The following is a 12,734-nucleotide window of genomic DNA, read 5'->3' on the forward strand; positions in this document are numbered from 1 at the left end:
GGGAAAGTAAAATATTTAACTTCTCCTTATTTGGGAGGGAGGGAAGGTTCATTAATGTAATATGTGTTACTTTGTTTGGGAGAAAAGGAAGGGGAATGAAGGTTAAATAGATAAAGTTACAAAAAATACCCTTTACTTTTTAAATTAAAAATTTTCCATAATATTAATATTTATTTTATAAATATAAATGAGATATTTTTAATAATAAATTAATTTTTTATATTATCATTTAAATTAGTTATTTTTAATAAAAAATTAATTTTTTTATACTATTCATAACAAAACAATGAATTACATAATCAAATAATTAAATGCGAAATAATGAAAATAATGATTTTAGAAACCTTAAATAAAAAATTTTGAAAGATAACGTTGATAACGAGAATTTCTATTATTTAAAAATTTATTAAATTTTGATAAAAAAAAATTAAAAATAGTAGATATCCTCTTAAATTTTGACGACAAAAATAGTCTCCCTTCAATTCAGTTAGAAGACGTGTCGGATCCCCTCCTCTAATAATCTGGCAGCAAGCGAGCTATGAAGAAGGCGAGAAAATTGAACTCCGGCGACATAGCAAAATTAGAAATTGGAACATTTCTTAAACTATTAAGAACAGGGATAAAATTGGAATAAATTTTTTTTTGTTTTCCCTTCTCCTTCCTTACACCCCAATTTAGGGTGTAAGAAAATCTCTCTTTTCATGGGTAACGAAGGTTAAAGCTTACCCTTCCTTACCTTTCCTTCTCTTTCCTCACTCCTTCCCAAACGAGGTTCCAAGTTTCCCTTCCCCTTATTTCCCCTTCCTTCCCCTTTCCTCACCTCCTCCCAAACAGACCATAAAGTTCCGCTCTGCCAATGTCGAGTCCTGCTGCCTGACCGAGCGGGGTAGCTGCTCGGCCCGGCTTCTGCATATCGTCTCCTCCTCCGTCCGACGTCTAATACTCCACTAAGTGTCGGTCATTTGACACCTCTCCGTGTCAAAGTCGGGATCGGACCAGAACCTTCTCCTCTCGGTCGGGGTATGATCGCCCGATCGCCCGATGATATCTGAGGGTTGACCTGATTGCCCGACCGACCGATTATATCTAAGCGTTGACCGCCTTGATTTTGACCTCCACCGTGGCAGCTATCCCCGCGAGATGAGCCCCTCATCACTGCATCAATATTTATTCTCTCACATTCGTTTTAACATTAATATTCGTTATTTGTGGTCATATCGCTCACTCATTCCTCTTTATTTTTATTTTACATTAAATAAATTAAATTCCAATTTTATTTATCTTATTTAAATAATTATTATTTAAAATAAATAATAATCATAATTCTTATTCAATTTTAAATTTTAAAATTTATAATTTTTTAATTAATAAAATTTTAAAAATAAAAAAATACACTCATGTTATCTTGAATGAGTTCAAAATCTTGTACGCATTCAAGAGCAATAACACACCCTTCAAATTAGGGTGTTATAACACTCCATTAATGCATCTAATATGGATGCCCTAATGAGATAGGGATCAATTTTTGATGGACATATGTGGAAAAAACTCCTTCCATTCCCTAGTCATTTGACTTATGATTTACCTTTTTTCATATAATATGAAGATTAACTTAAAGGGCGTTTAGAATGAACATAATAATCATCTTTTACTAGAGGAATTAATTCTTTTATGCCATAAAATTCTTATACTTTTAGTCACTAAGGTAGCGTTTAGTTTAGGGGTTTAGAAATAAGGGAATGGATTCATTCCCAAACCTTGTATTTGGTTGATGGGAATGAAATCAAGATTTTGGAATCAAACCCAAAAACTTAGGGTGTGTTTAGTTTACGTATGTTCCATTTTCATTTTATAGAAAACGCGCGTTTTCTAGAAAATAGAAAATGACTTTTAGTCAATCTATTTTTCTAGAAAATGTTATATATTTTTTTAGAAAATAGACATGGAAAATGAAAACCAAACACTATTTTTCAGAAATGTGTGTTTTTCAAAAAATGAAAATAAAAAACGTGCAAACCAAATGCACACTTAGGTATTTATGAAACCCACCTCTTCCCTTGGGGTTTGATAAGAATGAGAATGAAATTTAAGCTTTGGACAAAAATACCCTTAATATATTTGTTCAATTTTTTTTTCATTTTATTTTCTCTCTCCTTGTTCTCTCTCATCATACTTTATCTCTCCTCATTCTCTCATCATACTTTCTCTCTCCTCATTTTTTCTCATAGCACATTCTCTACCATTTTCTCCCTGTATTCTCTATTATCACACACCCTCTCCTTATTTTCTCTCTCTTCATTATCTTTCATCACACTTTCTCTCCCATTACACACTCTCTCCTTATTTTTTTATCATACTTTCTCTCTCCTCAATATCTCCTACCATACTCTCTCTCTTCATTTGTCTCTAATTACACTTTCACTCTCTCCATTCTCTCCCACCACATTCTCTCTCCTCATTTTCTCTCATCACACTTTCCCTTTCTTCATTTTTCTCATCACACTTTATCTCTCCTCAATCTCTCCTCATTTTCTCCCATCACACTTTCCCTCTCTTCGTTTTTTTCCCATCACACTTTCTTTCCCAGCATACTTTTTCTCTTCTCAATCTTTGCTATCACGCTCTCTTTCCTTATTTTCTCTCACCACACTTTTCCTCTCTTCAATTTTTTATCATACTTTCTCTCTCACCATTCTCTCGCATCATATTTTCCTCACATCTAATTTTTTTCTTTTATTTTTCTCTAAGGATAAAAAAAAAAATTTAGATCCATTCCGATTGAAATTATTCAACTAACTAAACATTATTTTTAAGAAGGATACCTAAGCTCATACACATTCCTATTCCATAATACTATGATACTCATTCCCATTCTGATTTCTAGGAGTGAACCAAACATCACCTAAGTAAACAATAATGCTAATTAGTTGAGTAAACAAATTTAAAAACTGTCATGGGTTTTTTTTTGGAATGATCATAAATATTTAAAAAATATATTGAAACAAAAATAAGGTTGTGGCAGGTAAAATAACCTTGGAGATCTTGGTTGGTTTTAATTAAGTAAACCATGTGATTTGGTTCACCCTGAATGTTCTTTATCGTCGGTCTTATAGTAAGATGAAAGTAAATCATGATACGACCTCCTAGGTGGAAGGATATTTGATATTTTATCCTCAAGAGAATAAACCCTTTGGAAACCTTGAGCCACCAAACTATCAATTTGGTTATGCTCCGTGAGCTGCTCCAATATCATCTTAATACTTCTCTTCTTATGGTCCATTTAGTTGTCTCATACAATTTTTTTTATCTACACGAACCTTGGCTGCTCCAAGTCCATTTTCAAGTCATGAACTCTAAACCCCGTATGTGTTCTATAAATAACATGTCTATCTCTTATTGGGACAACGTCGATGGCTATATTCAATATACAGGGATTGGCATAGGATGTTAGAATATGATCTATGATGGCTAGTGGCACACTGATACTATTTGTTTGCTAAAGTAAACATGCCCTTAGAGTTTCTTCACTACAATTTATGAATGTTAAAAGACACAAGAATGCCAAACTTTTTTTTACAAAATTCTTAACCTGATTGAAATCGGTAAAAGTTAGATCACCAGTAAAATGACTTTGAAGTTCCGTAAAAAGACCTTGAAGGAGAAGAAGGGAGGTCCTCGACGAGAGGGCTTTGAAGTTGACTACAAAAGGACCTGCAAGATTACAAGATGGAAGGGAAAGGAGTATTAGCAGGCAAGCCAGGGGTCCTTGGCACAACCACTCTAATGCTCAAGTCAGTTATGTAGAGAAAAATCTGAAAGATCGACAATATATAGTAAGAAGAAGATGTATAACAAGCAAAAGATGTACCTGCTCCCACGAGGGCGGGATCATTTTATAACACTTTTGTAATCCTTACATAAATAAATATCATATCAGCGCAAGTGATATGTCAAATCCATGTATCTTTACTGTAGTGTGTAGTCTTATTGCCCATTCGCTATTGGTATCTTATATTATGTATAAAGATAAGGTCCCATGTGCCTCTGACAATCTCATGCGCAATATTAATTGTGGAATGTGCTCCTGAGTTGAAAGACTCATTAGGCTTTTTGGGCGTCGTCAAAATAGTACGATAATATGGGTTAGAAAGGGGGTATAATATTTGATCATGAGTTGACTGGTCTGCTTATATGCTTGTCCATCTTATAGGGAGTTGAGGGGGATAGCCTCATGTTCCTATGATCCAATTGGAAGGACATAGAGGAGCAGAGCCTCGGGAGGTAGAGAGAAGGCCGTAGGGGAGCAGAGCCTCGGGTTCCTGTCATCTGATCGGGTAGTAGTCTTTAATGTCCCGATTAGGCCTCTCACTCGAATGAACCTACATCAAATTTTGACTATCACATTAATTGAAAATTTGACTTTCTAACCCTACTTGGGATCCCCTAGATATCCACCACATCACTGCTGAATTTCAAAAATGTAGCTGTACAAAATTAGTTCAAAGGTAATGTCAATGACGAAGAAGATGATGCTGAATGATGAGGGTAAATCAGTACCAACGTGGCTCCAACCATCAAACTCTATGAGCTCATATATGATTACTTAATGGAAACAATTAACAAGGAGATGCTTCTTCTCATGTGAGACAAAAACATATATTTGTTTTGTGTACAGCACTCTCTTTAATTAAGCCAAAGACATACAGATGTCTGCTTAGTTGTTGCAACAACATTATCATACTTCATTGTCTATGTTGTTTGAATCAGAGAAAACAAATATAATTCATCATGTTATACTTGACAGATCAGGCAGTGAATCAACATGTTATAAGAAAAAATCACAATAATTGTCAAAGATCCTTATGAATTTACCAAAGAGTATACGTTCTTCGGTAGACATTTACCGATGAGCTTGCCTGTCCACTCCTTAAAAGGTTATGAGGGTTCTGCACTAGTGTCTAAACAAATTGAGATATTCGTATCACCTTATTTGCAAGTAGTTATTTGATGCGGTAACGAGGAGGGGCTCCATTCTGAGGAAGATAGCTGTCACAGTGGAGGTCAAAGTCAAGGCGATTAACGCTCAATTATCATCGGCCGATCGGGCGGAAATATCCCGATCGAGAGGAAAGGAGGTCCGATCCAACCCCACCTCTAACTTGGGCGCATGCCGAACACCCGACGCTCAATGAAGTAAGGGACGTCAGACAGAGGAGAAAACGATGTGCAAAAGCCAGTCTGAGCGGAGCAGGACTTGACATTGGCATAGTGGAATTTCGGCCGAGCGGCTACCCCACTCGACCAAGCATTAGGATCCAACATTGGCATAGCGGAATTTCGGCCGAGTGACTACTCCGCTTGACCATGCAGCAGGACTTGTCAACAGTAGAATGGAACTTCTATCGAGCGGCTATCCCGCTCGGTTAGGCAGCCGGCAGGCATGACGTTGACACAGTGGTGTTTTTGCCGAGCAGACGTAGTACGATCACAGTGGAGTTACGATCGAACTAACGCATGCAACGGAGTCCCGGTCGAGCGGATGGTACACAGGAACAGTATAGTTCCAACCAAGCGGCCAACCCGCTCGGCCTAGCAGCATACCCTCTCTCCGGTATCTATCGATATCCTTTTGGGAGTCAGTGTCGCCGATAGCGGGTATGGACTGCTAGAAGATCGTACGACGGAAGCTTCCACTGTCACTTCAGAGATATGCTCGGCCCGTTAAGGTACTATGTCAGAGACACTTTACCGACAAGTCTTTTCAGGAAAAACTTAGAGAAGCGTGTCTACCTTGGGAAGCGTGCACACGTGCTACAGGAGCTCTATATAAAGGAGGCCCAAATATCGACAGAGGTATGCAAAATACGCGATATTCATTGTTTGCGGTACGATTTTCTTGTTGCTCCGCCTTATACTTGATAGCCGGTGATTGACTTGAGCATCGGATGGCCAACGTCGGAACCCCTTCCCTGACTTGGCACTGACGTCGTCTGTGTTGCAGGTCCAAGCAGAATTTACAAGCGGTCAGCGGAAGTGTCACATCCTTAACTTTTCATCTCTTTGACTTTCGGCAAGAATCATCATCTAAGATTGTCGTTTCGGATAATTCAACCAACCGAGGACAATGTTAATGAAAGAAATGCGACCACTAGAACATGGATCTCTTAGAGATTAAAAAATTAGTAGTTTCTAAGCTTGGCTACAAATGCTTAAAAACTAGTCATTTTTTAATCTCTCACGGATTGCCAATCCCCTAACTTACTCTAAAGGGGAAGATAAGATCTTGTGCCCTTTTATGATCTTGTTAAAAACCAGCTTGACAACCATTTCTTTAATGCACTTTGTGCCCTCCTGCTCGACAATACATGCACTTGCACATTTACATCTCTCCCCTTTTTTTTCAAGTCCAAGGCCAACTCTGTTCTCTTCATCTCTTGGAACAATTGAAAAGGTTTGTATGCAAGTTTCATGGCTCTGTCAGCAATGTTTATATGTTCATAATTGTGGCTTTTCTGTTTTCAGATTTCTCTCTCAAAAGCTTCTCTGCTGCAATGGCAATCAAGATGAAGGGGATCTTTAAAGGAATCAGATACATCTTCGGTAGGGTCATTCTCTATGTTCTTGTTCATTTTGTTGAGCACAAGCCTTTGAACAGTTTCTGTTTTTCAGGCTCTGTTCAGAAGGAGCATGAGATGGAAATAGGACATCCAACAGATGTGAAGCACATTGCTCATGTCGGATTCGACAATGCTCCTAATGCTCAAGGAGCCTCGCCGTCTTGGGTATCGATGTTCGATAGAATATCTAAAAGGAATAAGACTTTTGGCTTGATCAAATCTTGTGTTCATGTTGTTTTTCAGATGAATAGCTACAAGACTTCGCGAGATTTCTCCTCCGGCTCGCTCAGTAACTTCGATTTCACAGAGAACTCTTGGGCTTCTTTAGGTTTGTATCACCCTCAATTGCTAGTATATTGCAAGTGGAAATAAGCATATCTATCCAAACAAATCAAAATTGTTCACGAATGCTTAATTCATTTACGATCCTACTTATATATAGATTTTGAACAAAGGGAGCTTCAATCTGCAGCAGATCTTGAGATTTTGACAGAGCATCCATGTCCAGACTTACCAAGAGCTCCTAAAAGTTCCAAAGGAAAAAAGAAGGCGAAGTCCTCTTCCTCAACAAGATCTTCTGCAGCATCAACCGATTCATACTCCACTGCGATGGAGGATGTTGGTGACCAATTCAGGGGCCCATTCAGAATTTATGTAAATTAGGAGTTGAATATACTCATCTTTTTGAAAAATTATTTCTTTGGTAGAGTAGAAGATTAGTGTGCAGTTGGTGTGTAATTACGTGAAAGCTTTGGGGGGTTAATGTAAGAAGACAAGGTTGTGGCAAAGTAGTGCTCATGGAATTTACTTGATAAATCAATTTTGACTTGAATCTCCTCGGTCGATCAGGCAACAGCTCACGTTAGCTGGCATCTCATAAGTGGGGTTAGCTGACACTCCAATGAGGGGATGCCACGTGTAAGACATAAAAATTAATTTTCCATAATAATCTTTCTATTTTTATAAATTAGTCGTTTGCTCACGGGTCGTGGCTTTCCCTCTTGAATTACCAATTCAAATTTCAAAACGCCAGTCTTCACTCTTCGGCCTTTCCCTTTCCGTCCAGGCGGAAACCACCACCCCGGCGACGGAAGTTGAAGGGCTCGATCGCCTCGCCGCTCTCCTCGATCCGTTGTTCCATGGCTGGATCCAGGTTTCGCCTGATCAAAGAAGTCTTAGGGTTTTTCGAATCCGTGCTAGTGGGTTGTCTCTTCGGCTGCTTCCGGGTCAAGGATGATGCGCGGAGGAAGACCAACTCAAGCGCCAAGACAAGCCGCCTCGAGGAACAGGTATGAGTGTTTTCATACTCTAATCCTTCGAGGATCATGTTCTGCTATTGTGCTTTGGATTTCGTTATCGTGTACTAGGTTTCCTTCGTATCGAATGAGGCTCTTGGGCTCGTGAGATCATACAACTGTAGAAAATCTTCGATTGGGTGTAAAGGAAACTTGCAGTAGGTTTAGAAATGCATAGCGTTGACTCTCAAAGCAGCATTGTTTAAAATGTATTCTTCAACTGGATATATAGAGGTTGATTATACAATCTGGGCAATATGTGTTGTTTTGGTGGGCATAAAATAAATTATGCAACGACTGTATATGTGTGCTCAATATGATCAATATGCTTCCGTGCAACTAGTATACCTGCATTTAGATCAGTTCTTTATCTAATATTTTAATTGGCTCTGCACCTACGGGTTTTGAGATTCACATATCCATTTAATTCCAAGATCTCCATTTTAATCCTATCTTAATTACACGTAAACTTAGTTAGCAAAATTGGATGAAGAAAAAGTTTTCATGATTCACAAAAAATTTCATGATTCGTCAATGGAAACATGTAACTTTTTGGTTATATTGTTAAATATAAATAGTATTTGGTATTGTCTTTTGGACATTAAACCAAATTGGTCCTTGAAACTGCTTGTTTGCTCTCTTTCTCTCCTCATGGTGACGTATTTCTGAATCAGCTCATGACTCATTGACTAAATTGCTTATAGTTAAACAACACGGCATGCCGTCTTTATTGTATAAAGCACCTATTTGGACAAACCAATGGTTATTTAATATCATATTCTATATATTATTTTATTTATTATTTCTGTTTCTATGCTTTGAATATTTTACCTTAGCGTCTTTGGTTGTTAATTAGATAATGTACATAATTTTGTTGGTGAATATGGTTTTGACCCAGTGGTAGCTTGGCATGGTAGGTTGATAGATGGATGAGTTGGGCCATGACTCTCTGGAGAGTCAGTGTAACCTTTGGATGATCAAGATATTTTTCAAGTAGTTGTCTTCAACTCGGGCTGATGGCATTGCAATATCATCCAAAGTAGTCGTAGGGTCGAGGTGAGAGTAGAACTTTGTTCTGCCAATATGCTCACAGATTAATAGCGATTACATCCTAATCTGTGACAACCTTCATCTCAAGATAGAAGTTCTCCAAATTCTAGGACTTTGTGAAACTTCTACACCTTGGAACTCTTTAGAGAATTATAGAAGAGAAGTAAACTCAAGATGAGAGAATGTTATTTAACTTTATAGCCTCTTGGAATGGAGAAATATTTTTCTTTTTTAAAGATGGAAGGACACTTCAAAGAGACCAATCATGGGGGTGAGCCTCTTAAATTCAAAATTGAATTTGATGGGTTGTAAAACAAGATTAGACAACTTTCTCTATCGTCCTGTGCAAACATTCCAAATTCAAAAATTAAGTCATTTTTGCCTTCATCAACAATTTTTGGTGTTGTACTGTAATCACCAATGACAAGGGCACTAATGCCTCTTGGTGATCGCTGCCAATATAGATATACGCCACCTACAGGCACTTTATTTGTGGGGTCTAAATAGTAGTCACATAATTAATCCTTGTGCTGCGACATAGGCAGTAGGAATCCCCATCATGTATGCATGCGACTTTTTGTATTCAAAAGTTTTTCCATCCTTTTTGTTCCAAATGATTTTTCACTTATGCATACCCATGTTAACATTCAAGCACTCGCATCCTCAACTTTTCTTTGCTCATTTTGAGCTAGTACCCTTGTGCGATCGATGAAAAGTGAGGTTTCAGTATCATTTGAGTAGCTAAATTTAGGACATTAATTTCTCATTCACTTGAGAAATTGATTTTACACCAATCTACTCATGAAATGGATCGCTTATCTCCAATTAAACATCCATTAATTTCATAGATCCTACTCAATTTTATTTGTTACCAGAATCAATTTCCAACAAAATCTTCTTTGTGTTTGCTACTTTTTTGTTCAAGTTAACTGAAGATGGATGGTTGAATTGATCAATTTTCAATTATTATCAGGCTAATTTTATCAAAAATTGTCCTTCGCTATCAAAAGTTCCTGAAGGAACAGGGGAAATATTTAATGGAGTATTTGCCCAGACTCCTGGGGAAGATGACTTGCCTTCAAATCTTCCGTCTCAACCTACATTGAGTGGCTTGACTAGTGATTTGAATGGGCAAAATGATCATATACAGGAAGGCCTTGCAAAGCCTGAAGATACTTCAAGTCGGCATGACAATATTGAGAGGTAAAAATTCTTGCTCCTCTCATGCAGATTCAAAGTTGAACATCCACATTGATTTACCCAAGTTTTCTTTATAAATGTAGACCGAATGACTATTATAATTCACTATAACATTGGCTTATAATTCTAATGATTTTGCAGTTGCATGATAGAGCAGCTTCAAACTGTGTCTAACATTCTGGAGTTTGATGTGAATACTTGTGCATCTCAACTTGATTGCCAGCAAGAATCAGTTAGTTTAGATGTTTCTCCATCACACATTGATAGCAAGACCGTAAACCTCGATAGTGATTCACCTTTTCCAACACCATTAAACATTAATGAAGAATTGCAGACCCCTGGAACGTTCTTTCGAGTTAACTTGGATAACCGTAGGACTGGAAAGCATGCAAGGATTCGCAATCAGTACATATATCCAGTTCTAAAACCAGTAGAAAATCTACCTCAATGGATTGCACTGCGGCAACAATCTTTATTGAATGTTAAGTCGGATGAATCTTTTGAGCCACAATTGAAGATTCCTGCAGCAGATAGTCGAAAAAGAAGCAACCAGGTTTTACCTGACACATTGTATAACGGTCACAATTTTATCTTTCAATCGCCAAGTAGAAATGGGAGCCAAGAAGAAAATTTATTCTCATTCAACAAATCTCGGTACAATGAATCAATGGGTATCTCAGCTCATGTTTCAGGTAGCACAGGAGACATTGAGCCTGAAACTCCAAATCTCATGTTCTCAAGTTTGTCCAAGAGGTTGAAACGTCCAATTTTGAATAATGAGAAAGGATCGATTACACCAATTTCTAATGAACAATGTCATGAGATGAACAATAATGCTGATAGGCCTATAATTGGCACTGCTGCTGCTTACTGGAATGATGCTGAGCTCCTTTTGGACTTCCAGAAAGAATGGGATGGCAATGGAATCCCAAACACTACAACTAAATATAAGGAGGTAAATATTTTTCACACAGTTAGTTATTCTCTTATTTGAGAACTAATGTTCAATGCATGTTAGGATCAAAAAGTGAATTGGCATGCAACTCCATTTGAAGAGAGGTTAGAGAAGGTATTATCTGCCGACAAGCATTTGCCTCAAAGGTACATTTGCCATGTCTAATTCAATCCATTTGATTCTATCATTTGATATTCTAAATGTATGTCTGATTTCAGGAAACTTTTGTACAGAGAATCAAAAGAGATAGAGGAAGAAAGCATGGAAACTTAGGAGTCTAAACTATACATAGAATTGTAATTGGAAAATGCCATGACTGCGCATTGAATAAATGAGCAGACGATCGAATCATCGTATTTTCTTATGCCAATTATGAATGTCATCAAGGATTTGGCATTTTTAATTTCTCATTTCAACTTTTGTTTGCATAGCTTTCTCTAAAGAACACTCTATATGCATTTGATGAGCTTATGAGATGGTGTTCTCTCTATTTTAGTGGTTGTCTTTGGTAGTTGATCACTAGATTCTTTCCTCTCCATTGTGCTTACTGAAATGGATATCAACCAATGTAAAGAAGCAACTTCCAATGGGTTTCAAAATTTGCTTACTCTGAAGATGAAGTTTGGGATGAATTGATGTTCTTTCACATTGTGTGCCGCATCAATGGTATCAATTTGAAATTCCACTATTAAAGGGTAACTTGATACACAAAGCTTCTGCTAATGTGAGATTTTAGAGAAAGATGAAACCACATTTAATCTAATGTATATAGTTTTAATCCACCCTACCATGCATATAGTTTTAATCCACATGACAAGAGGCTATTTTTATAACTTAAACCGTTGACCACAATAGGATAACAGTGTTACTTGCGCTTGAAATTCCATTACTGATAAATTAAAATGAGTATTTGAATCTATTAAAAAAATTTGCATTAAATTATTTTAATAGATTTTTCAGATATTTAATAGAATATTTGTGTTCCTATCGAGACACTCATTTTAATTATATTGTACCTTATATTCCACTGCTTAGTCGATCAAAGTCATTGAAATTAAGTCATCTCAATAATCAAAAGTCAAAAAAAAAATATATGGTAAGTACCTTAGGATTAGTCTAAGTAATTTTTCACTAGCCATTCACAAGATTAATCAGCGATAAAAAAAAGATAGACAATAATCAAAAGAACGTCATCATAAAAAAAAAAAAAATTTGTCAATAATAGCTAAGGTTTGAACTATAGATATTTAAATGATAATTTGAATATTTTACCATGATACTATGATTCCGGGGACTGAATTGTTATTAATATTGATTACACTTGAAGTTGAAGTATTGATGTTATAGCTATGACAGATAAATAAAAATATTTTTGAATTAAAAATGAACTGTAAATGTTATTTTGATAATAAATGAGGATTCTAATAAAAATGAATCCCTTTTTATTTTTATCCCCAAAAATAATATTAAGGCTCTTAATTATTTATTATGGTATTAACTATTAACTTTTCAATTTGTGAGTATTTTAAAAATGTTAAAAAGAAAATTGTACTCTTTAGAAAAATAATAAAAGTCGCGGTATCCATTCGAGAATTTCTAACCTTTGGTTGCGGATAT

At 36.6% G+C, this 12,734-nt stretch overlaps 2 protein-coding genes across 2 annotated transcripts; both read left to right on the forward strand.

Moving 5' to 3' along the window:
- The first annotated feature begins 4,514 nt into the window (after positions 1 to 4,514).
- Positions 4,515 to 7,280, forward strand: LOC121987082 (CRIB domain-containing protein RIC11-like). Its single transcript, XM_042540987.1, has 5 exons — positions 4,515 to 4,545; positions 6,523 to 6,600; positions 6,670 to 6,782; positions 6,861 to 6,945; positions 7,060 to 7,280. Exons 1-5 carry the CDS (start codon positions 4,515 to 4,517, stop codon positions 7,278 to 7,280), a joined length of 528 nt encoding a protein of 175 aa, XP_042396921.1.
- LOC121986143 (protein JASON-like) lies at positions 6,220 to 11,559 on the forward strand. The gene is made up of 10 exons (XM_042539965.1): positions 6,220 to 6,451; positions 6,523 to 6,600; positions 6,670 to 6,782; positions 6,861 to 6,945; positions 7,060 to 7,535; positions 7,684 to 7,906; positions 9,936 to 10,165; positions 10,304 to 11,117; positions 11,181 to 11,263; positions 11,336 to 11,559. Exons 5-10 carry the CDS (start codon positions 7,519 to 7,521, stop codon positions 11,388 to 11,390), a joined length of 1,422 nt encoding a protein of 473 aa, XP_042395899.1. The 5' UTR covers positions 6,220 to 6,451; positions 6,523 to 6,600; positions 6,670 to 6,782; positions 6,861 to 6,945; positions 7,060 to 7,518; the 3' UTR covers positions 11,391 to 11,559.
- Positions 11,560 to 12,734: the final 1,175 nt, after the last annotated feature.

Source organism: Zingiber officinale, chromosome 5B (assembly GCF_018446385.1).
Source record: "Zingiber officinale cultivar Zhangliang chromosome 5B, Zo_v1.1, whole genome shotgun sequence".
In the NCBI taxonomy this organism is placed as follows: domain Eukaryota; kingdom Viridiplantae; phylum Streptophyta; class Magnoliopsida; order Zingiberales; family Zingiberaceae; genus Zingiber; species Zingiber officinale.

Bases quoted from the DNA above. Each gene is read 5' to 3' on its own strand.
- LOC121987082 (XM_042540987.1), top strand. From the start codon at position 4,515: ATGACGAAGAAGATGATGCTGAATGATGAGG. The intron at 6,783-6,860 runs GTATCGATGTTC...GTTGTTTTTCAG, and splicing joins AAGGAGCCTCGCCGTCTTGG to ATGAATAGCTACAAGACTTC. The intron at 6,946-7,059 runs GTTTGTATCACC...ACTTATATATAG, and splicing joins GAACTCTTGGGCTTCTTTAG to ATTTTGAACAAAGGGAGCTT.
- LOC121986143 (XM_042539965.1), top strand. The intron at 10,166-10,303 runs GTAAAAATTCTT...ATGATTTTGCAG, and splicing joins CGGCATGACAATATTGAGAG to TTGCATGATAGAGCAGCTTC. The intron at 11,264-11,335 runs GTACATTTGCCA...GTCTGATTTCAG, and splicing joins GACAAGCATTTGCCTCAAAG to GAAACTTTTGTACAGAGAAT.